The 25,496-nt window shown below is 44.5% G+C and overlaps 1 protein-coding gene across 3 annotated transcripts; it reads left to right on the top strand.

Annotated features, from left to right (window-relative positions):
- The first annotated feature begins 3,919 nt into the window (after positions 1-3,919).
- Positions 3,920-16,247, top strand: commd6 (COMM domain containing 6). Of its 3 annotated transcripts, none has more exons than XM_029666524.2 (7): positions 3,920-4,028; positions 4,423-4,481; positions 6,174-6,239; positions 6,337-6,413; positions 8,217-8,385; positions 13,764-13,916; positions 14,162-16,247. In XM_029666524.2, the coding sequence occupies exons 1-7, from the start codon at positions 4,004-4,006 to the stop codon at positions 14,210-14,212; spliced, it is 600 nt and encodes a 199-aa protein (XP_029522384.1). In that variant the 5' UTR covers positions 3,920-4,003; the 3' UTR covers positions 14,213-16,247. The 3 variants fall into 3 exon arrangements, with proteins under 3 accessions (XP_029522384.1, XP_029522464.1, XP_029522551.1); XM_029666604.2 differs by having other exon boundaries at positions 3,945-4,060; positions 6,106-6,239; XM_029666691.2 differs by having other exon boundaries at positions 4,011-4,028; positions 6,106-6,239.
- The last annotated feature ends 9,249 nt before the right edge of the window (positions 16,248-25,496 follow it).

Below are 25,496 nucleotides of genomic sequence, written 5' to 3'. Positions count from 1 at the left end.
CACGTGGTCTGCGGTTGCGAGGCCGGTTGGAAATACTGCCACATTCTCTAAAACGACATTGGAGGTGGCTTATGGTTGAGAAATTAATATTCAATTATCTGGCAACCGTTCTGGTGGACATTCCTGCAGTCAACATGCCAATTGCTCGCTCCCTCTGTGGCATTGTGTTGTGACAGAACTGCACATTTTAGAGTGCCATTTTATCCCCAAGACAAGGTGCAACTGTGTAATGATCATACTGTTTAATCAGCTTCTTGATATGCGACACGTGTCAGGTGGATGGATTATCTTGGCAAAGTTAAATGCTCACTAACGGGGATGTAAACAAATTTGTGCACAACATTTGAGATAAATACGCTTTTTGTGCATATGGAACATTTCTGGGATCTTTTATTTCAGGTCAAGATATAAAGGACCAACACTTTACATGGTGCGTTATTATATTTTTGTTCATTATTGATATTCATGTTCAATTGGGTAGAGATGAGGCCAAATTTAAGGTCAGAGCCATTTTGATAGCTGTGTGGCAGAAGAGATGGGACTCTGAACCCAAGGGCCAGCATGTATATGCCCTCCAAAGAAAGGTGGACCAAGATTCAAAAGGTCAGATTAGGAAGGAAGAGGTGGTTTTTAATTGACTGTGACTAGGTCATTGTACATTGAACTCTCAGTACATCTGGCAAGCATGTGTATGGTTTGTGTCCAGAGTGTTGATGAAACGGTGGAGCTGTTATATTGTTGTAAGTATGTTGAAGAGGAGGAAAGACTGACATGTAGGGTCACGGCGGTCTTAGAAGGCTTTTTTTATTTCTCTAGAAGTACCGAGTTAGGTAGGAGGATTTAGAAATGTGAAGCTAATGTTGTAAACCTTGATTAACCACACACTCCAACACAGTAGGTGACGGCATGTACCTTTAACGTTGGTTTTGCGGACCGCCATTATATCTTAGAAGCAGAAGATGATCTACCAAAGGTTTTTTATATCTAAGCCAAGATATACCTGAGACTGTCGTTACCAATGGGAGCAAATGAGTCATAGTGGGCAGAACAAGTAAGGAAGTGGGCATAAGCAGGAGCTAGTAAGATCCTATTGGCCCGTTCTAGCATTTATTTGCATATTTTCATTAGAGAACGCCTACGGTCGTGGTTGATCTGTGGATGAGGATCGGTGACTGTGCTTGAATCGGAAAGTGTGGCAAGTGAAGTGTGTGATAATGAATGGAAAATAGTCAAATCAAAGAATGGAACAAAACAAGGACCAGTCCAATACTGCATTTCTTATTGGGCCACATTTTTTTTTTTGGACAAGGAGATTAATTTGGGAAATCCATTTGTAATATTGAGGACAGTGAAGAAAGCAGCGGGAAAGGTGGATTCAATCAAGGTGACTAGAAGCGGCATTGTTTTGGTTAATTGTGTTGATGAAGACCAGAAGAAGTATGCACTGGATCTGGAAAAATTGTCCACGTCAGAAGTAACTTGTATTGATCTCAGGAGCAGTGCGTCTGCCAAAGGAGGTAAAGGTGGAGTCTCGCTGGATATACAGTACCAGTCAAAAGTTTGGACAAACCTACTCTTTCAAGGGCTTTTCTTTATTTTTACTATTTTCTACATTGTAGAATAATAGTGAAGACATCAAAACTATGAAATAACACATATGGAATCATGAAGTAACCAATAAAGTGTTAAACAAATGTACATTTGTTTGCGATTCTTCAAAGTAGCCACCCTTTGCCTTGATGGCAGCTTTTCACACTCTTGGCATTCTCTCAACCAGCTTCATGAGGTAGTAACCTGGAATGCATTTCAATTAACAGATGTGCCTTGTTAAAAGTTCATTTGTGAAATTTCTTTCCTTAATGCGTTTGAGCCAAACAGTTGTGTTGTGACAAGGTAGGGGTGGTATACAGAAGATGGCCCTATTTGGTGAAAGACCAAGTCCATAGTTATGGCAAGAACAGCTCAAAAAGCAAAGAGAAACGACAGTACATCATTACTTTAATACATGAAGGTGAGTCAATATGGAAAATGTCAAGAACTTTGAAAGTTTCTTCAAGTGCAGTCGCAAAAACCATCAAGCTCTATGTTGAAACTGGCTCTCACGAGGACCGCCACAGGAAAGGAAGACCCAGAGTTACCTCTGCTGCAGAGGATAAGTTCATTAGGAGTTACCAGCCTCAGAAATTGCAGAAATCATAGAGTTCAAGTAACAGTGAGACACAGAGTAGGTGAACGGATCTCTGCATGTATGGTTCCCCCCGTGAAGCATGGAGGAGGAAGTGTTTGGGTGCTTTGCAGGTGACATTATCTGTGATTTATTTAGAATTCAAGGCAGACTTAACCAGCATGGCAACCACAGCATTCTGCAGCGATACGCCATCCCATCTGGGTTGAGCTTAGTCCCACTAGCGTTTGTTTTTCAACAGGACAATGACCCAACACACTACCAGGCTGTGTCAGGGCTATTTGACCAAGAAGGAGAGTGATGGAGTGCTGCATCAGATGACATGGCTTCCACAATCACCCGACCTCAACCCAATTTGGGATGAGTTAAACCACAGAGTGACGGAAAAGCAGCCAATAAGTGCTGAGTATGTGGGAACTCCTTCAAGACGGTTGGAAAAACATTTCTCATGAAGCTGGTTGAGAGAATGTGGAGTGTGCAAAGCTGTCATCAGGGTAAAGGGTGGCTACTTTGAATAATCTAAAATATATTTTTGATTTGTTTAACACCTTTTTTTGGTTATGACATGATTCCATGTTTCATAGTCTTCACTATTATTCTACAATGTAGAAAATAGTAAATATAAAGAAACCCTTGAAAGAATGTGTCCAAACTTTTGACTGGTACTGTAGGTGAGGAGTACCTTCGTCAGAAAATCCCAGGAGTGGTCAGTGCACATCACCTGACCTATATTGTAATTGGAAGGAAGGAGAAAAGCCTGTCTATTGTTTGAGGAGACCACCTGAATATGGGAAGCTTGGATATGTGAGGTATGCAGTGAGAGCTTTTATGTCCAAACCATTACAGTGTGGACATTTTAAAGGATATGGTCACGTGTCAAATATTTGCAGACTGGAGAAGTAATAATATTGAAGAATCTGTGAATGGAAAATGTTGCAACTGTGGTGGGGTTCATACTCCGGACTTCCTTGAGTGTCCTATTAGGGTGAAGGGGGTTGAGGTGTCAAAAATCAGGGCTGTGCAGTGGATCTCTTATGTGGAGGCGGTGAAGAGTCGAAAGCTAAAGAGGCAAGTGTTGAAGATATGGCGGTGGATGCATTGCAGCCAGTTGATGGTGTTAAGTCAATAGGGTGATCTGGATACATTCAGGTGGATTTAAAGCCACGGTGATTAACTGTACAGCACAAGTGTCTGAGAAGTCAAAGAAGTTGGATATCATATCTGCAGCAGAGAAGTTTTTGGGGGCTCCAAGACTTCACGCCCTCAGGTCAATTTTGTTTGGTTAATTTATTTTTATGGTAGTTAGTGTGATATTTCAAATTGACCCAAATGTTTTCTCTATTTTTGGGATCCGTATTACACAGTAGGTGTCAGAAAGCACATTTTAACTGTTGCGAACGCCGTTATTTACCATAGAAGAAAAGAACGCCCACTACATAAAGTGCACGAGTGCAATAACTAAATTCACGCTTACAAATCCTTCTAAGCAACACCGTTTTTAGAAACGTTGGAAAAGGTTAAAGTATACAAAACGAAGTCCACTCTGTTACATTTCTGTTTCCAAAGTGTAATTCTGTATGACATTAAATGTTTCATCGATGAGAGAAATGTACAAAATGTCGACCAAACCCATCTTCTCCCACTGCCGGCCAATGGGCTTTCTCTAATAACCATATTTGGTAGTGAGTGGAACCGCCGACCGGATGCTTCACATTTACACATCCGGTTCCATTGTTCTATCTGTGATTTCACTGTGGTGACCTCTTTGTTGCCTATCTACCCTGAACCTCTGTTTTCCACCCCTGCTTGCGATCAGAGATGCCGGGGTTGGATTCATCGCCTAGTGGGTGCAGTATTTCAACATAATATGAAACGGTAACATAGCTAGCTAACGGTTAGCTAATAGCAATGTAACGAAGTTAAACACAGCCAAGCCAAAGGTTTCCCCGTTTATCTGTTGTCAACTGCTAACGTTACTATTTTTGTAGTTGATATGAATACTTTCCATAGGAAACAGTGTTAACTGACTTTGCGATGTGCATAAATAATCGAATCCAACAAAATAATAAATGCAAATAGTATATAATATGTATGTATATGTGAAGGATCCAACTAATGAATAAATGGGAAGATACCCAATAGCTAGGTAACGGTAGTTCACTGACTTGGCTAAGTAGCTAATGGGCTAGCCATTTTCTTTATTTTTCTACTTACTAATCAATTTCTGTGGTTTTTAGGCGTTGACAAAACGGTGGAAAACATTGGAAGACTCCCACCAGATATATTGTCAGAAACAGTAAGGACATCCTGTATCTGTCATTTCTCTTGGCATTAATTGAGAAAGATGAGACGCTTGAAATAGTACCACGTATTTTTCAGCAGTACTGATTGGAGTGATAGGCCAATCCAGAGCCATATACACTGAGAATACCATTCCTTTTTAAAAACACATTTCTGGTATTGAGTTGCCCTCAGAACAGCCTCAATATGTCAGGGACTCCACCAGTTATCAAAAGCGTCCCACGGGGATGCTGTTGATTCCAATGCTTCCCACAGGGATTTTGAGTGATGGATCATTCTTGATGCAACTGCTGCACATAAAAAACCCAGCAGTGTTGCAGTTCTTGACACAAACTGATGCAGCTGGAACCTACTATCATACCCTGTTCAAAGGAACTTACATTTTTGTTGCCTTACCCATTCACCCTCTGAATGGCAAACATACACAATCCATGTCTCAAGGCTTAAAAATCCTTCTTTAACCTGTCTCCTCCCTTTCGTCTACACTGATTTGAAGGGGAATTAATACGTGACATCAATACGGGATCATAGCTTTTACCTGGTCAGTCTGTCATGGAAAGTGCTGGTGTTCTTAATGTTTTGTATACTCAGAGTTAGGCCAGGCCACCATGTACGCGCCCATATAGAACTTAATTCTCGAAATGTTGGCGACGTAATAACACGAGAGCAACTCTGACAGGAGACAGGGTCAAGGCTAGAAGGGTTTCCAGCTTTTGTGAAATTAACATCAAAAGTTTATATTTTGTGTTTTAGCTAAACCTTTTCCAAACCTTAACCGAACTCCTAACCTGCTACTAAAAGTCAAATCTGATGTAAATTTGACAAACTGGATCCCTTCTATGAAATGACCCGCTGTAAACAAGCAAAACAGAGCAGTGAATTCAAGACGTTTTTATTGATTAGCATTCGGGATAATGGGTATCCAAGTCTTTAATGTGTTGTAGTGTCACTGGAATTCTTCATAGGTTGAAGAACAGAAACAGAACAACACAGAAGGATTAACTTTCACTTAACAACGGCTATGGAGGAGAAATTGTCACTCAGAACGTTCAACCGCATTGGCATAACTCCTCTCTCATATATATATATATATATATACATATATATATACATATACATATATATATATATATACATACAGTTGAAGTCAGAAGTTTACATTCATCTTAGCCAAATACATTTAAACTCAATTTTAAAAAAAAAAGTTTTTCACAATTCCTGAGATTTTATCCTTGTAAAAAAATCCCTGTTTTAGGTCAGATAGGATCACCACTTTATTTTATGAATGTGAAATGTCAGAATAATAGTAGAGAGTGATTTATTTCAGCTTTTATTTCCAGTGGGTCAGAAGTTTACAAACACATTTATCTATTTATATGTGCATGCTTTTATTTCAAATGATGACAGGTTTGGTCTATCCATCTATACTGGCACCGACTACACTTGTTCAGCTGCATCACCATTGACAGAAACAAATAAAAAACATTTGGACCAAATATCCCAATAGTGGTCGGTAGACCATAGTCATATGTATTAGAGTGCATCGATACAGCGACGACCAGTCACAGGCGGATGTATTGAAATACAATACTTTTGTATTAGAGAGTGCATCAATGCAGCAGTCATCAGTCACCATTTCAGGAGCTGTTGTTATTGAGGATGTGGTTCTGATAATCTCCTCATGCAGTGTCAGCAGATTCTGAGTCATCTCCAAGGACAGGTCAGGGGAGTGGATTCCGCTGAAATCTCTGATGTAAGTCAACATATTTCCACTGTCCTTTCTCTCCCTAAACTTAACCATATTTACATGATCTGATGTTGTGATATGTTTTCTTCCTTTTTCTGTACAGAAGTTTCAAAGAGCTGGGATCCGACTTGACCAAGAGGCTCTACAGGAGGTTGTCCAATTTCTCTTCTTAACGTTCAGGTATTGTAGCTGTTTGTGATCCGCAACCACTCATCGGCAAGTTGCAAAAAAATATATATATATCCAGCGTTCAACACATGGATTTTGTTTGCTCCCCTTTGGTCAGGAACCAGTGGTGGGGTAGTGGCTTCAGGGCCATGGCTATGATTTGTTACTAAAGTAATTGGTTTTATGTATTTGGAGAGTCTTAAGGATATTCCATGGTGGGTGAGTTGTGGGTTTAAATGCATTTGGAAAGTATAGAGACCCCTTGACTTTTACACATTTTTGTTACGTTACAGCTATATTTTAATATTGATGAGGAAATGTAATTTTTATCTGTCGACACACAATTTCCCATAATGACAAAGGGGGAACAGATTTTTATCATTCTTTTGCAAATGTATTTAAAAATAATAATAAAATAAACATTTACATTAGTTTTCAGACCCTTTGCTATGAGACTTGAAATTGAGCTCTGGTGCTTCTGGTTTCCATTGATAATCCTTGATGTTTCTACAACTTGATTGGAGTCCACCTGTGGTAAATTCAGTTGATTGGACATGATTTGGAAATGCGCACACCTGTCTATATAAGAGCCCATGGTTGACAGGGCATGTCAGAGCAAAAACCAAGCCATGTGGTCGAAGAAATTGTATGTAGAGCACCGAGACAGGATTGTGTCAAGGCACAGATTTGGGGAAGGGTACCACAACATTTCTGCAGCATTGAAGGTGCCTCAAAAACCCAGTGGCCTCCATCATTCTTAAATGGAAGAAGTTTGGGACCACCAAGACTCTTCCTAGAGCTGGCCTCCCGGCCAAACTGAGCAATCTGGGTAGAAGGGCCTTGGTCAGGGAGGTGACCTAGAACCCTATGGTCACTCTGACAGAGATCCAGAGTTCCTCTGTGGAGATGGGAGAACCTTCCAGAAGGACAACCATCTCTGCAGCACTCCACCATTCAGGCCTTTATGGTAGAGTGGCCAGAATGAAGCCACTCCTCAGTAAAAGGCACATGACAGCCCGCTTGGAGTTTGCAAAAAGGACTCTCAGACCGTGAGAAACAAGATTCTCTGGTCTGATGAAACCAATATTGAACTCTTTGGCCTAAATGCCTAGTGTCACATCTGGAGGAAACCTGGCACCATACCTGCTGTGAAGCATGGTGGTGGGAGCATCATGCTGTGGGGATGTTTTTCGGGGACTGGGAGATTAGTCAGGATCAAGGGAAAGCTGAACGTAGCAAAGTACAGAGATCCTTGATGAAAACCTGCTCCAGAGAGCTCAGGACTTCAGACTGGAGTGAACGTTCACCTTCCAACAGGACAATGACCCTAAGCACACAGCCAAGACAACACAGGAGTGGCTTCGGGACAAGTCTCTAAATGTCCTTGTGGCCCAGCCAAAGCCCAGACTTGAACCCGTTCGTTCGAACATCTCTGGAGAGACTTGAAAATAGCTTTGCAGCGACTCTCCCCATCTAACTTGACAGAGCTTGAGAAGAATGGGAGAAGCTCCCCAAATACAGGTATGCCAAGCTTGTAGTCATACCCAAGAAGACTGAAGTTTATAATCGCTGCCAAAGTACTGAAAGGTTCTGAGTACTTTATGTTAATGTGATATTTCAGTTAATTTTTTCTAAATGTGCGACATTTTCTATAAACCTATTTTTGATTTGTCATTATGGGGTATCGTGTGTAGATTTCTGAGAATTTTAGAATGAGGCTGTAACACAACAAAATGGGGAAGGGGTCCAAATGCACTGTATATGTTGACTGGGTTCAGGCGTGTGTTAAATAAACACGTGTTGTATTTTTAACAGGTCGACTGAAAAGAACAACCTCTCTGCTGATGTACTGGTAGCTAGGCTGGGAGAGGGCAGCAGTAAGTGGTCCAAAGCTGCCCTTCAGGTGCTCCATCGGCTATGGAGTGATCAGGGTGCCCTAGTCAACACGCACCAACAGTCCCAAGCCATGCTTAGCATCGGACAGGTAGGCCTACACCCGGCTACTGGAGCCCACCAAAACAAATCGATTATTTTGCCTAATTCCAGGTCAACTCCTTGCTCCTTAGCCTGGTCCCATATCTATCTTTGCTGTATAGCCAAGTCCTATGGACCACCAGGCTAGCTCCTACACCATAGGTACTTGTGTATATTTGAAATGGTTGGATATGGTTTAGAAATTATAGAGGGCAAGGAAGTATGCAGCACTTGAAGTGGCCAGAAGTTATGGAATTGGGTACTGGATTCTCCTAATTAAGGATGGGGAATTGTACCCACAAAGGGCAAGTGTGAGTGCAGGCTTTTGCCCCAGACAAAGCTACAGTATTATACACCTAATTCAGCTTATCAACCGATCATAGTGTTCCACAAGACTGAAGCCACTTTCCAGAGCATCTGCAAGGCAGTCACACTGCACAAATTGATCAATGATTGAATGCCGTGTTATCTACAGTGTGTCCTTATTTAAAAGTTGCATCATATCATTGTTGCCATTAATACTAGTTTGACCACCAGCAGGCATTTTTGTTGGCATCTTATCAAGCTTGTTAGCGCTTGCTTACTTTTCCACATAATCCTACAGCGGTCCATGCTGGCCAAACGTTTTGATTGCTATACCCTATCCGAAAGAGCATATTCCAAGGTTTTTAATGAACCTTGTTTTGCCAAACAACACAATGTTTTACAGATGGTCTCCCTTTCGAAATGTTTTCCTAGAATAACCATAGCTCCATGCCCACTGATGATAGTCCCCAAATCGATATTTGCTAATGATCATTTTATTGGATTCTGTTATATTCCGTCATTGTTGTAAAGGTCTGGGGAATATAAGCATGTGATGTCTGCTAAATTAACAAAACATGCTGTTCTGTTATTTTGAAATAAATTGTCTTAGTACCATGTTTTATATGAACTCAACAAAATGTTAATGGATTTATTTGTGATTGTGTCTATTACATTGACATTACATTTACATTTAAGTCATTTAGCAGACGCTCTTATCCAGAGCGACTTACAAATTGGTGCATTCACCTTATGACATCCAGTGGAGCAGCCACTTTACAATAGTGCATCTAAATCTTTTAAGGGGGTGAGAAGGATTACTTTATCCTATCCTAGGTATTCCTTAAAGAGGTGGGGTTTCAGGTGTCTCCGGAAGGTGGTGATTGACTCCGCTGTCCTGGCGTCGTGAGGGAGTTTGTTCCACCATTGGGGGGCCAGAGCAGCGAACAGTTTTGACTGGGCTGAGCGGGAACTGTACTTCCTCAGTGGTAGGGAGGCGAGCAGGCCAGAGGTGGATGAACGCAGTGCCCTTGTTTGGGTGTAGGGCCTGATCAGAGCCTGGAGGTACTGAGGTGCCGTTCCCCTCACAGCTCCGTAGGCAAGCACCATGGTCTTGTAGCGGATGCGAGCTTCAACTGGAAGCCAGTGGAGAGAGCGGAGGAGCGGGGTGACGTGAGAGAACTTGGGAAGGTTGAACACCAGACGGGCTGCGGCGTTCTGGATGAGTTGTAGGGGTTTAATGGCACAGGCAGGGAGCCCAGCCAACAGCGAGTTGCAGTAATCCAGACGGGAGATGACAAGTGCCTGGATTAGGACCTGCGCCGCTTCCTGTGTGAGGCAGGGTCGTACTCTGCGGATGTTGTAGAGCATGAACCTACAGGAACGGGCCACCGCCTTGATGTTAGTTGAGAACGACAGGGTGTTGTCCAGGATCACGCCAAGGTTCTTAGCGCTCTGGGAGGAGGACACAGTGGAGTTGTCAACCGTGATGGCGAGATCATGGAACGGGCAGTCCTTCCCGGGAGGAAGAGCAGCTCCGTCTTGCCGAGGTTCAGCTTGAGGTGGTGATCCGTCATCCACACTGATATGTCTGCCAGACATGCAGAGATGCGATTCGCCACCTGGTCATCAGAAGGGGGAAAGGAGAAGATTAATTGTGTGTCGTCTGCATAGCAATGATAGGAGAGACCATGTGAGGTTATGACAGAGCCAAGTGACTTGGTGTATAGCGAGAATAGGAGAGGGCCTAGAACAGAGCCCTGGGGACACCAGTGGTGAGAGCGCGTGGTGAGGAGACGGATTCTCGCCACGCCACCTGGTAGGAGCGACCTGTCAGGTAGGACGCAATCCAAGCGTGGGCCGCGCCGGAGATGCCCAACTCGGAGAGGGTGGAGAGGAGGATCTGATGGTTCACAGTATCGAAGGCAGCCGATAGGTCTAGAAGGATGAGAGCAGAGGAGAGAGAGTTAGCTTTAGCAGTGCGGAGCGCCTCCGTGATACAGAGAAGAGCAGTCTCAGTTGAATGACTAGTCTTGAAACCTGACTGATTTGGATCAAGAAGGTCATTCTGAGAGAGATAGCGGGAGAGCTGGCCAAGGACGGCACGTTCAAGGGTTTTGGAGAGAAAAGAAAGAAGGGATACTGGTCTGTAGTTGTTGACATCGGAGGGATCGAGTGTAGGTTTTTTCAGAAGGGGTGCAACTCTCGCTCTCTTGAAGACGGAAGGGACGTAGCCAGCGGTCAGGGATGAGTTGATGAGCGAGGTGAGGTAAGGGAGAAGGTCTCCGGAAATGGTCTGGAGAAGAGAGGAGGGGATAGGGTCAAGCGGGCAGGTTGTTGGGCGGCCGGCCGTCACAAGACGCGAGATTTCATCTGGAGAGAGAGGGGAGAAAGAGGTCAGAGCACAGGGTAGGGCAGTGTGAGCAGAACCAGCGGTGTCGTTTGACTTAGCAAACGAGGATCGGATGTCGTCGACCTTCTTTTCAAAATGGTTGACGAAGTCATCTGCAGAGAGGGAGGGGGGGGGGGAGGAGGATTCAGGAGGGAGGAGAAGGTGGCAAAGAGCTTCCTAGGGTTAGAGGCAGATGCTTGGAATTTAGAGTGGTAGAAAGTGGCTTTAGCAGCAGCGACAGAAGAGGAAAAGGTAGAGAGGAGGGAGTGAAAGGATGCCAGGTCCGCAGGGAGGCGAGTTTTCCTCCATTTCCGCTCGGCTGCCCGGAGCCCTGTTCTGTGAGCTCGCAATGAGTCGTCGAGCCACGGAGCGGGAGGGGAGGACCGAGCCGGCCTGGAGGATATGGGACATAGAGAGTCAAAGGATGCAGAAAGGGAGGAGAGGAGGGTTGAGGAGGCAGAATCAGGAGATAGGTTGGAGAAGGTTTGAGCAGAGGGAAGAGATGATAGGATGGAAGAGGAGAGAGTAGCGGGGGAGAGAGAGCGAAGGTTGGGACGGCGCGATACCATCCGGGTAGGGGCAGTGTGGGAAGTGTTGGATGAGAGCGAGAGGGAAAATGATACAAGGTAGTGGTCGGAGACTTGGAGGGGAGTTGCAATGAGGTTAGTGGAAGAACAGCATCTAGTAAAGATGAGGTCGAGCGTATTGCCTGCCTTGTGAGTAGGGGGGGAAGGTGAGAGGGAGAGGTCAAAAGAGGAGAGGAGTGGAAAGAAGGAGGAAGAGAGGAATGAGTCAAAGGTAGGCGTGGGGAGGTTAAAGTCGCCCAGAACTGTGAGAGGTGAGCCGTCCTCAGGAAAGGAGCTTATCAAGGCATCAAGCTCATTGATGAACTGTCCGAGGGAACCTGGAGGGCGATAAATGATAAGGATGTTAAGCTTGAAAGGGCTGGTAACTGTGACAGCATGGAATTCAAAGGAGGCGATAGATAGATGGGTAAGGGGAGAAAGAGAGAATGACCACTTGGGAGAGATGCGGATCCCGGTGCCACCACCGCGCTGACCAGAAGCTCTCGGGGTGTGCGAGAACACGTGGGCGGACGAAGAGAGAGCAGTAGGAGTAGCAGTGTTATCTGTGGTGATCCATGTTTCCGTCAGTGCCAAGAAGTCAAGGGACTGGAGGGAGGCATAGGCTGAGATGAACTCTGCCTTGTTGGCCGCAGATCGGCAGTTCCAGAGGCTACCGGAGACCTGGAACTCCACGTGGGTCGTGCGCGCTGGGACCACCAGATTAGGGTGGCGCGGCCACGCGGTGTGGAGCGTTTGTATGGTCTGTGCAGAGAGGAGAGAACAGGGATAGACAGACACATAGTTGACAGGCTACAGAAGAGGCTACGCTAATGCAAAGGAGATTGGAATGACAAGTGGACTACACGTCTCGAATGTTCAGAAAGTTGAGCTTACGTAGCAAGAATCTTATTGACTAAAATGATTAAAAATGATACAGTACTGCTGAAGTAGGCTAGCTGGCAGTGGCTGCGTTGTTGACTTTGTAGGCTAGCTGGCAGTGGCTGCGTTGTTGATTCGGGGCTAGCTGGCTAGCTAGCAGTGTTGATTACGTTACGTTGCGTTAAAAGAACGACAATAGCTGGCTAGGTAACCTAGAAAATCGCTCTAGACTACACAATTATCTTTGATACAGAGACGGCTATGTAGCTAGCTATGTAGCTAGCTACGATCAAACAAATCAAACCGTTGTACTGTAATGAAATGAAATGAAAATGTGATACTACCTGTGGAGCGAGGCTGAATGCGACCGGGTTGTTGAGTTCTATTCGGTAGACGTTGGCTAGCTGTTGGCTAGCTAGCAGTGTCTCCTACGTTAAGGACGACAAATAGCTGGCTAGCTAACCTCGGTAAATTAAGATAATCACTAAAACTACACACTCTAAACTACACAATTATCTTGGATACGAAGACAGCAAAGACAACTATGTAGCTAGCTAACACTACACTAATCAAGTCGTTCAGTTGAGGGTAATATTGATTTGTTAGACTGGTGGTTATTGGTAGGCTACTCGATTCCCGGCTATTCTACTGTTAAAATGCATATGGTGCAGCAGACCATGGCGCTTTGAGGAAGAAATGCTAAAAGTTTGTCCTTTATGATATTTATCTCAATGTAAGGCCACAGCTGGAGTGTAAAATACACATATTTACAGAAGTCAGGGACAGGTGGGTTCAAGGTTTTTATTTAAATGACATAGGCCTATAGCTCCCACAGTCCTGTTTACTGTAGGTGTTAAAAAATATACATGTATTTATAAATAACTAGGCAAGTCAGTTAAGAACAAACTCTTATTTACAATGACGGCCTACGCTGGCTAAATCCGGACAACGCTGGGCCAATTTTGCACTGCCCTGTGGGATTCCAATTCCAAATATTGGCTGTACTGGAAACTTTCAAACCATTTTTTTGATAGCACTGACTGAGATTGATTATTATTGCATTTGTTGTGCTGTTTATACTGTTAGAAATATAGCTTCATTAAATTGATTAACCCGCTGACTGTAGGACTCCAGTGTGAGAGGGGGTCTGAATACTTAAAAAAAAAAATGTTTTAAATATACTGTAAATGCTTTGCCATCTGTAGTTGCAAGTGAGCTGTTGATTTAACCATTGGTGTGCCTGTCTAGCTGGTGGACATGCAGTGGAAGCTGGGCATGGCGGTGAGCTCGGACACCTGTCGCTCTCTCAACTCCCCCCACGTCTCCCTCCTGTTGAAGATCGCAGACACCTCTGGACAGATCTCCCAACGATCCTTTGAAATGACCATTGCACAATTCCAGGTCAGTTTATTCTTCATCTAAAAGCAATGGGTGAGTGATGTTTGAGATGATTGAATGGTTTGCTTATATGTTGCTACCGTACAACCGTCCTTTACCCTTTACACCAACACTTTTGGATCCTGCTCTGTTGGAAACCGGGCCTATTGTGTGTGTGAGTGAGAGGGAAACATTGCATCAGAAAAAACATTCTGAACAAATTACGATCTATTCTATTTACTGACTGACTTTTCCTACTCTCTTTGCAGAACTTCTACAGGCAATTCAAGGAGATGGCAGCTGTTTTGGAAACAGTATGATGTTCTGTGGCCCAGAAACCCCTCCTTGATGAGAATGCCATGCCCTTATTTACATTATTGGTAATGTTTACGCTCAAAGCATTTTGTGTTCACGAATGCTGAATTCCAGTGGTGTAAAAATACTTTAAAGTATCTGTACTTTACTATTTACATTTTTACTTCACTACATTCCCAAAGAAAATTATGTACTTTTTACCCTAACTTTTTCCCAAAAGTACTCGTTACATTTTGAATGCTTAGCAGGACAGAAAATGGTCTAATTCGCACACTTCTTAAGAGAACATCACTAGTCATCCCTACTGCCTCTGATCTGGCAGACTCACTAAACACAAATGCTTTGTTTGTTAAAAAAATTAAAAATACAAATGGAGTAAAACCTGCCTCAGTCTACTAAATACCTAACCCTGGGATAGAGTTAAATTTTTCTGTGCGACAATACACCAGAATGGCTTTCCAAGAGATTGCGTGGTCCAGTCTTAAGTCAATCAATGAACACCAACAAAATTGACTGAGCTGGAGCAATTTTGACAAAACAATGGATATACAGGTTATTGGGCCACCATGAGCCAGAACAGCTTCAATGCGCCTTGGCATAGATTCTGCAAGTGTCTTGATCTCTATTGCAGGGATGAGACATCCATTATTTTTGGTGTTTTGTTGGTAGTGGTGGAAAACATTGTCTCAGGCGCCGCTCCAGAATCACCCATAGGTGTTAATTTGGTTGAGATGTTGTGACTGAGAAGACTGGCGTATGATTTACATTTGTTTTCATGCTCATCAAACCATCACTTAACTCTGAGGTGTAAATGTTTTAATTTAAGTTAAAAAATCTAATACAAATTTCACTTTGAACATGTGGATCAGGTTGTGTAGATTAGTAGGGGGATTGAATCCCTTTTTAGATGTTTGAAAGCTGTGAAAGGGCTGTGTAGTATGGTTAAGAAAGGGTGTGTGTGGTCTGGCTGATTCCGAACTCGAAGTCCTCCTAACTTCAGAGTCTGGGGAGGCTGTTTGACGTCGGCACGATGCAACGGAAATGAAGGTGGCTGAGCTTTTACTGTTTGGTTCTCCTTTCTCACTCAAACACCCACATGAACAGCCCCCTTCCATTACAACTGATGGATTTTCAAATCCAAACTAGAAATAGAAGCTCACTCTATTTCTGAGCTAATGGTGTACCAACAAGCAAACCCCTGTCCAGAACAGTGGGGTACAACTCTCCCTCGCTGTGTACCATGTGGGCTAGTGAGTGTGCACTTGGGAAGAAACAGATCACTCAAGTTGTCTCTTTAATTCCCAAGTGCAGCGTTAACTAACTTATTTCATGGATATACCTGGTGGTGACTATTATTCTTATTTGTGCCAAATCACCTGTGCTCTTATTCTATCTTTTGAATGATTCTGAAAGCAGCTGTTACTTTTAGTAATGTGTTATGCATTCTTATTGATGTATACATGAAATATTCCTTTGCCTTTTACTTATTTTTGTTGCACTTTGACCCCAGGGTACTACAACTTTATATCTGTAATGTCTGTCGTTTTCATCACGAATGGACTAAATAACAAGTACAATTTGTTTCATTTGATACAGACAGCCATTTGGTTTTGGGGTCATTTCCATTTCAAATCAGGAGACAAATAGATTTTCTAATCCCAGGCGAGAGTGTGAGCTGTTATATGTTGCTGATAACTGTGGCCCCTTATGTGTGTGCACCTTGAAAGGTTAGCTTTCAGTATTAGCCAGAAACGGACAGTTCGGGAAAATGCCAGATGGGCTGGTCTATCTTTAGCCCAGTGGGCTTGTCTCAATTGAGGGTTTTGCACTGAATTATTATTTGGCTAATAATGGGGCCTCAATGGAAAAATGGGCAGGTGTGGGGGCCTTCTAGGAAAAACAAATATGCTGATGGGTTAGAAATGCCCTGGCAGATGTCTGGCTCCAGGATAAAGCTGCCAGGAGGGGTGGAGGTAGTGAAAGGCTCCTGGGGGAGACCTTTTTCTGTGTTGTTTTAAATAAACACCATTAACCAATGTATCACACTTGTCTGATCTCTGTAAACGTCTAGATCAAACCCCTGTTCTGCCACAGTACGTGTGTGTGTATAGTGCATCTGTTATCGTGTGTGTGTATAGTGCATCTGTTATCGTGTGTGTGTATAGTGCATCTGTTATCGTGTGTGTATGCATGTGTCTGCACCTATGTTTATGTTGCTTCACAGTCCACGCAATTCCATAAGATGTATATTTACCTGCTTTTTAAATCAGATTCTATTGCTTGCATCAGTTACCTGATGTGGAATAGAGTTCTATGTAGTGATGGCTCTATGTAGTACTGTGTGCCTCCCATAGTCTGTTCTGGACTTGGACTGTGTCTTTTACCCTGTTTAATTGGCATATATACCTTATATTAGCCCACCTAAAGCTTTGCTAGGTTTCATAAACAACCCTTTTAATTAAAAACACTTTAAATAAACTCAGCAAAAAAAGAAATGTCCTCTCTCTGTCAACTATGTTTATTTTCAGCAAACTTAATGTGTAAATATTTGTATGAACATAAAATTCAACAACTGAGACGAACTGAACACGTTCCCCATAGTCTGTTCTGGACTTGGACTGTGAAGAGACCTCTGGTGGCATGTCTTGTGGGGTATGCATGGGTGTCTGAGCTGTGCGCCAGTAGTTTAGACTGTGTGCTAGTCATTTAAATAGACAGCTCGGTGCTTTCAAAATGTCAATACCTCTCACAAATACAAGTAGTGATGGAGTCCATTCCTCTACTTTGAGCCAGGAAATATTGGCATGCATATTATTAATATTAGCTCTCTGTGTACATCCAAGGGCCAGCAGTGCTGCCCTGTTCTGAGCCAATTGTAATTTTCCTTAGCCCCTCTTAGTGGCACCTGACCACACAACTGAACAGTAGTCAAGGTGTGACAAAACTAGGGCCGGTAGGACCTGCCTTGTTGACAGTGCTGTCTAGAAGGTAGAAACTAGGGCCTGTTGGACCTGCCTTGTTGGTAGTGTTGTTAAGAAGGTAGAAACTAGGGCCTGTAGGACAGCACTGTCAACAAGGCAGGTCCTACAGGTTATGAAATCCAGTTTCAACTGTTCAGAGCTGCCCTTCATAATGTAAAAATAATCCATATTCATGTCCTGGCGTAGTACATTCGGGAGCAGTTTAGTAATTTTTTTATTTTATTTTTTACCTTTATTTTACTAGGCAAGTCAGTTAAGAACAAATTCTTATTTTCAATGACGGCCTAGGAACAGTGGGTTAACTGCCTGTTCAGGGGCAGAACGACAGATTTGTACCTTGTCAGCTCGGGGATTCGAACTTGCAACCTTTCGGTTACTAGTCCAACGCTCTAACCACTAGGCTACCCTGCCGCCCTAATGTCATTTACTCGAGTTCTGGGAAAGGTCATTGTATTTCCACCAGGAACAGTCACATTTCTTACCATGCAGCTGCCCAAAATCATGGTTGGCGAGAAGGACGAGGAAATCCGCCCACTCCCACGGTTTCAAACAACTTAATAGGAAGGCCTCTTCATTGGAAAGGGAATGCCCCCAGAGTGAAACTCACAACTTCATGCAAACCATACTCAAAAGGAGGGATTACTCTACCTGACTTCCAGTTGTATTACTGGGTCTCTATCTCAGTTAAAGGCTGTGTGGGTATGGCAAAATACAACAAGTTCACCCTCTTGGAGACAGGTGAAAATGGTATTTTACCCTGTTTAATTGGCATATATACCTTATATTAGCCCACCTAAAGCTTTGCTAGGTTTGTGTCACTGAACAACGGCGGGGTCAAAATCAAAAGTAACAGTATCTGGTGTGGCCACCAGCTGCATTAAGTACTGCAGTGCATCTCCTCCTCATGGACTGCACCAGATTTGCCAGTTCTTGCTGTGAGATGTTACCCCACTCTTCCACCAAGGCACCTGCAAGTTCCCGGACATTTATGGGGAGAATGGCCCTAGCCCTCACCCTCTGATCCAACAGGTCCCAGATGTGCTCAATGGGATTGAGATTCAGGCTCTTTGCTGGCAATGGCAGAACACTGACATTCCTGTCTTGAAGGAAATCAGTATGGCTGGTGGCATTGTCATGCTGGAGGTTATTGCCTGCGATGACCACAAGCTCAGTCCGATGATGCTGTGACACACCGCTTCAGACCATGATTGACCCTCCACCTCCAAATCGATCCCGCTCCAGAGTACAGGCCTCGGTGTAACACGCATTCCTTCGATAATAAACGCGAATTCGACCATCACCCCTGGATAGACAAAACCCGTCAGAAAAGCACTTTTTGACATTTCTGTCTGGCTGAGCAAAGGTGGGTTTGTGCCCATAGGCAACTTTGTTGCCGGTGATGTCTGGTGAGGACCTGCATTACAACAGGCCTACAAGCCCTCAGTCCAGCCTCTCTCAGCCTATTGCGGACAGTCTGAGCACTGATGGAGGGATTGTGTATTCCTGGTGTAACTCAGGCAGTTGTTGTTGCCATCCTGTACCTGTCCTGCAGGTGTGATGTTCGGATGTACCGATCCTGTGCAGGTGTTGTTACACGTGATCTGCCACTGCGAGGACGATCAGCTGTCTGTCCTGTCTCCCTGTAGCTCTGTCTTAGGCGTCTCACAGTACGGACATTGCCATTTATTGCCCTGGCCACATCTGCAGTCCTCATGCCTCCTTGCAGCATGCCTAAGGCACGTTCACGCAGATGAGCAGGGACCCTGGGCATCTTTCTTTTGGTGTTTTTCAGACTCAGTAGAAAGGCCTCTTTAGTGTCCTAAGCTTTCATAACTGTGACCTTTTATTGCCTTCTGCCTGTAAGCTGTTAGTGTCTTAACGACCGTTCCACAGGTGCATGTTCATGAATTGTTTATGGTTCGTTGAACAAACATGGGAAACAGTGTTTAAACCTTTCACAATGAAGATCTGTGAAGTTATTTGGATTTTTACATATCTTTGAAAGACCGTGTCCTGAAAGGGACGTTTATATTGATTGAAGCCCGTAAACAAACAGACGGGCATATATCTATATATGAACAAACACCTTTCTATAATAACCCCATCTTACCCAAAGCCCTGAGACATGGTATTACATTTTATTGGTTCAACAAGGGAATTAAAACATTTGGTCAACTGTATAGAGGCTTGCATGAAGTGACATGATGACCTTGGTCTTATTTTTGAGGATGAGAAATGGGAAAGCTCTTTCTAGATGCTCAGCGTCTTTCATTAAACACAAGTGACAAGTTCAAGTTCACCTGTATGCAGATGACGTCTGTGTATGCTGTTGCGCCCACAGCTGACCAGGCTATTTTTGAGCTTCAAAGACTGACTTACAGAATGTGATGCAGCAAATTTTGCACGTGGTGAACATTTATTATTGCGAGTGCACTTAATGCACTTAATCACATCACTTAATCACAGGCAATTCTGTGAATTGGAAAAGCTGACCACGACTCCATTTTGTTGCTCCCTGCGTACAGACAGAAACTAAAACAAGAAGCTCCCGCGCTGAGGTCTGTTCAACGCTGGTCCTACCAATCTGATTCCACACTCCCAAGACTGCTTCCATCTCGTGGACTGGGATATGTTTCGTATTGCGTCAAACAACAACATTGACGAATACGCTGATTCGTTGTGCGAGTTCATTAGAACGTGGTTGGAGATGTCGTTCCCATAGCAACGATTAAAACATTCCCAAACCATAAACCGTGGATTGATGGCAGCATTCGCGTGAAACTGAAAGCTCGAACCACTGCTATTAATCAGGGCAAGGTGACCGGAAACATGACCGAATACAAACAGTGTAGCTATTCCCTCCGCAAGGCAATCAAACAAGCTAAGCGTCAGTATAGAGACAAAGTAGAATCTCAATTCAACGGCTCAGACACAAGAGGTATGTGGCAGGGTCTACAGTCAATCGCGGATTACAAAAAGAAAACCAGCTCCGTCACGGACCAGGATGTCTTGCTCCCAGGCAGACTAAATAACTTTTTTGCCCGCTTTGAGGACAATACAGTGCCACTGACACTGCCCGCAACCAAAACATGCGGACTCTCCTTCACTGCAGCCGACGTGAGGAAAACATTTAAACGTGTTAACCCTCGCAAGGCTGCAGGCCCAGACTGCATCCCCAGCCACGCCCTCAGAGCATGTGCAGACCAGCTGGCTGGTGTGTTTACGGACATATTCAATCAATCCCTATCCCAGTCTGCTGTTCCCTCATGCTTTAAGAGGGCCACCATTGTTCCTGTTCCCAAGAAAGCTAAGGTAACTGAGCTAAATGACTACCGCCCCGTAGCACTCACTTCCGTCATCATGAAGTGCTTTGAGAGACTAGTCAAGGACCATATCACCCCCACCCTACCTGACACCCTAGACCCACTCCAATTTGCTTACCGCCCAAATAGGTCCACAGACGATGCAATGTCAACCACACTGCCCTAACCCATCTGGACAAGAGGAATACCTACGTGAGAATGCTGTTCATCGACTACAGCTTGGCATTTAACACCATAGTACCCTTCAAGCTCGAGACCCTGGGTCTCGACCCCGCCCTGTGCAACTGGGTACTGGACTTCCTGACGGGCCGCCCCCAGGTGGTGAGGGTAGGCAACAACATCTCCACCCCGCTGATCCTCAACACTGGGGCCCCACAAGGGTGCGTTCTGAGCCCTCTCCTGTACTCCCTGTTCACCCACGACTGCGTGGCCACGCACGCCTCCAACTCAATCATCAAGTTTGCGGACGACACAACAGTGGTAGGCTTGATTACCAACAACGACGAGACGGCCTACAGGGAGGAGGTGAGGGCCCTCGGAGTGTGGTGTCAGGAAAATAACCTCACACTCAACGTCAACAAAACTAAGGAGATGATTGTGGACTTCAGGAAGCAGCAGAGGGAACACCCCCCTATCCACATCGATGGAACAGTAGTGGAGAGGGTAGTAAGTTTTAAGTTCCTCGGTGTACACATCACAGACAAACTGAATTGGTCCACCCACACAGACAGCATCGTGAAGAAGGCGCAGCAGCGTCTCTTCAACCTCAGGAGGCTGAAGAAATTTGGCTTGTCACCAAAAGCACTCACAAACTTCTACAGATGCACAATCGAGAGCATCCTGGCGGGCTGTATCACCGCCTGGTACGCTAACTGCTCCGCCCACAACCGTAAGGCTCTCCAGAGGGTAGTGAGGTCTGCACAACGCATTACCGGGGGCAAACTATCTGCCCTCCAGGACACCTACACCAACCGATGTCACAGGAAGGCCATAAAGATCATCAAGGACAACAACCACCCGAGCCACTGCCTGTTCACCCCGCTATCATCCAGAAGGCGAGGTCAGTACAGGTGCATCAAAGCTGGGACCGAGAGACTGAAAAACAGCTTCTATCTCAAGGCCATCAGACTGTTAAACAGCCACCACTAACATTGAGTGGCTGCTGCCAACACACTGACTCAACTCCAGCCACTTTAATAATGGGAATGGATGGGAAATGATGTAAAATATATCACTAGCCACTTTAAACAATGCTACCTAATATAATGTTTACATACCCTACATCATTCATCTCATATGTATACGTATATACTGTACTCTATATCATCTACTGCATCTTTATGTAATACATGTATCGCTAGCCACTTTAACTATGCCACTTTGTTTACATACTCATCTCATATGTATATACTGTACTCGATACCATCTACTGTATTTTGCCTATGCCGCTCTGTACCATCACTCATTCATATATCTTTATGTACATATTCTTTATCCCCTTACACTTGTGTGTATTAAGGTAGTAGTTTTGGAATTGTTAGCTAGATTACTTGTTGGTTATTACTGCATTGTCGGAACTAGAAGCACAAGCATTTCGCTACACTCGCATTAACATCTGCTAACCATGTGTATGTGACAAATACATTTGATTTGATTTGATTTTGAATTGCTGGAGGAATACCAGACAGAATACGGCAACTTGATATTTCACAATGAGGTGAGAAGGCTGTCTCGTGTTGCAAGCAAGGGGAGAGGAGCCAGAGCTGGATGATCCACAGTGGATATTAAAGCTGGATATTTCTAACTGACATCACCTACCAGCTGAACATGGTGAATCTCCAGCTCCAAGGGAAAGCTAAAACTCCAGGCAAAATGCTGCGTGTGGTCACATCATTTCAAAAAAGTCACCACACTGTTCATACCTGACAGACAGTTGTTCATTTCCCAAAACGCAGAGCAGTCACCACATCCATCCCAGACATACTGCAACATTTTAGCTATTATGTATTTGTACGTGTGTTGGATGAGTCAAAATTCAAGGATATCATGGAGTTTTTCAATTTCATTGAGAACCCTTTCATGTGCCAGTGTCATCTCTGACCCCGGGCATCACAGCCCTCTGTCCTGTCCATGCTGGAATAGAGAGTGAGATAGTGTCATCTCTGACCCCGGGCATCACAGCCCTCTGTCCTGTCCATGCTGGAATAGAGAGTGAGATAGTGTCATCTCTGACCCCGGGCATCACAGCCCTCTGTCCTGTCCATGCTGGAATAGAGAGTGAGATAGTGCCATCTCTGACCCCGGGCATCACAGCCCTCTGTCCTGTCCATGCTGGAATAGAGAGAGAGTGAGATAGTGTCATCTCTGACCCCGGGCATCACAGCCCTCTGTCCTGTCCATGCTGGAATAGAGAGTGAGATAGTGCCATCTCTGACCCCGGGCATCACAGCCCTCTGTCCTGTCCATGCTGGAATAGAGAGATAGTAGAGCTGCGATTGACACATTGCACATTGTTACCCATTCTGGAGCCTTGTCAGACACAGAGTATCCACTTCTGAAGCAGTGTGTGCAAAAGGTGACTTTTTTTGTCAGCACTTATTAATGTGAAGCAACATTTTCAACAATGAACATTGTGAAACAACAGAGAAACAGACTGACCAATGCACACTTGGATTGCCTCACAAGGATGGCAACAACAGACTATACATTTAGAATGAATTCAGTCAAGGAGCAGAAGGGACATTTTCGCTCATTCAACTACTGAGGTAACACTTTAATATGGGTCTTATACATGTGATGTAGACTATTTGATGTCTGTATGTATATATTTGTGATGTGCTGTACATCAAATCAATTGCATTTTCTCTATTGCTCTGAATTTCCCTCAATTGATAATAGTGGAAGAAAAACACAAGAAATTAAATATCTGTGCAGCCCTCTGAATGATTGTCTCATCCCAAAGTGGCCTCCTTACAAAAAAAGTGAGTAACACTGGTATACTGTATATGAATGCATCTGCCACTCTATTGAAGCCACTGGATGTTTATGTTCTTGTTTTGTTGCTTGCTTATCCACTGTGTACAAAACATTAGCAATGTCTGCTCTTTCCATGAGACTGACCAGGAGAAAAGTACACTGCTCAAAAAAATAAAGGGAACACTTAAACAACACAATGTAACTACAAGTCAATCACACTTCTGTGAAATCAAACTGTTCACTTAGGAATCAACACTGATTGACAATAAATTTCACATGCTGTTGTGCAAATGGAATAGACAACAGGTGCAAATTATAGGCAATTAGCAAGACACCCCCAATAAAGGAGTGGTTCTGCAGGTGGTGACCACAGACCACTTCTCAGTTCCTATGCTTCCTGGCTGATGTTTTGGTCACTTTTGAATGCTGGCGGTGCTTTCACTCTAGTGGTAGCATGAGACGGAGTCTACAACCCACACAAGTGGCTCAGGTAGTGCAGCTCATCCAGGATGGAACATCAATGCGAGCTGTGGCAAGAAGGTTTGCTGTGTCTGTCAGCGTAGTGTCCAGAGCATGGAGGTGCTACCAGGAGACAGGCCAGTACATCAGGAGACGTGGAGGAGGCCGTAGGAGGGCAACAACCCAGCAGCAGGACCGCTACCTCCGCCTTTGTGCTCAAACGGTCAGAACGACTCCATGAGGGTGGTATGAGGGCCCGACGTTCACAGGTGGGGGTTGTGCTTACAGCCCAACACCGTGCAGGAGGTTTGGCATTTGCCAGAGAACACCAATATTGGCAAATTCGCCACTGGCGCCCTGTGCTCTTCACAGATGAAAGCAGGTTCACACTGAGCACGTGACAGAGTCTGGAGACGCCGTGGAGAACGTTCTGCTGCCTGCAACATCCTCCAGCATGACCGGTTTGGCGGTGGGTCAGTCATGGTGTGGGGTGGCATTTCTTTGGGGGGCCGCACAGCCCTCCATGTGCTCGCCAGAGGTAGCCTGACTGCCATTAGGTACCGAGATGAGATCCTCAGACCCCTTGTGAGACCATATGCTGGTGCGGTTGGCCCTGGGTTCCTCCTAATGCAAGACAATGCTAGACCTCATGTGGCTGGAGTGTGTCAGCAGTTCCTGCAAGAGGAAGGCATTGATGCTATGGACTGGCCCGCCTGTTCCCCAGACCTGAATCCAATTGAGCACATCTGGGACATCATGTCTCGCTCCATCCACCAACACCCCATTGCACCACAGACTGTCCAGGAGTTGGCGGATGCTTTCGTCCAGGTCTGGGAGGAGATCCCTCAGAAGACCATCCGCGACCTCATCAGGAACATGCCCAGGCGTTGTAGGGAGGTCATACAGGCACGTGGAGGCCACACACACTACTGAGCCTCATTTTGACTTGTTTTAAGGACATTACATCAAAGTTAGATCAGCCTGTAGTGTGGTTTTCCACTTTAATTTTGAGTGTGACTCCAAATCCAGACCTCCATGGGTTGATAAATTTGATTTCATTGATCATTTTTGTGTGATTTTGTTGTCAGCACATTCAACTATGTAAAGAAAAAAGTATTTAATAAGAATATTTCATTCATTCAGATCTAGGATGTGTTATTTTAGTGTTCCCTTTATTTTTTTGAGCAGTGTATGATCCCTTATTGATGTCACTTGTTAAATCCACTTCAATCAGTGTAGTTGAAGGGATGGAGAAAGGAGGATTTTTAAGCTTTTACACAATTGAGACATGGATGGTTTGTGTGCCATTCAGAGGGTAAATGGGGAAGACCAAAGATGTGCCTTTGAATGGGGTAGTAGGTGCCAGGCGCACTGGTTTGAGTGTGTCAAGAAATGCAACGCTGCTGGGTTTTTCACGCTCAACCATTTCCCGTGTGTGCTAAGAGTGGTCCACCACCCAAAGAACATCCAGCCAACTTCACACAACTGTGAGAAGCACTGGAGTCAACATGGGCCAGCATCCCTGTGGAACGCTTTGGACACCATATGTT

Source organism: Oncorhynchus nerka, linkage group LG1, assembly GCF_034236695.1.
Source record: "Oncorhynchus nerka isolate Pitt River linkage group LG1, Oner_Uvic_2.0, whole genome shotgun sequence".
Classification (NCBI taxonomy): domain Eukaryota; kingdom Metazoa; phylum Chordata; class Actinopteri; order Salmoniformes; family Salmonidae; genus Oncorhynchus; species Oncorhynchus nerka.
The sequence above is the reverse complement of the archived record's forward strand: the minus strand, read 5'-3'. Positions and strand labels throughout refer to the sequence as shown.

What these genes read in the sequence shown, in the direction of transcription:
- commd6 (XM_029666524.2), top strand. Translation starts at nt 4,004, where the DNA reads ATGCCGGGGTTGGATTCATCGCCTA. An exon ending in GGGGTTGGATTCATCGCCTA is followed by an intron (nt 4,029 to 4,422) that starts GTGGGTGCAGTA and finishes TGTGGTTTTTAG; the next exon opens with GCGTTGACAAAACGGTGGAA. An exon ending in TTTCTCTTCTTAACGTTCAG is followed by an intron (nt 6,414 to 8,216) that starts GTATTGTAGCTG and finishes TATTTTTAACAG; the next exon opens with GTCGACTGAAAAGAACAACC.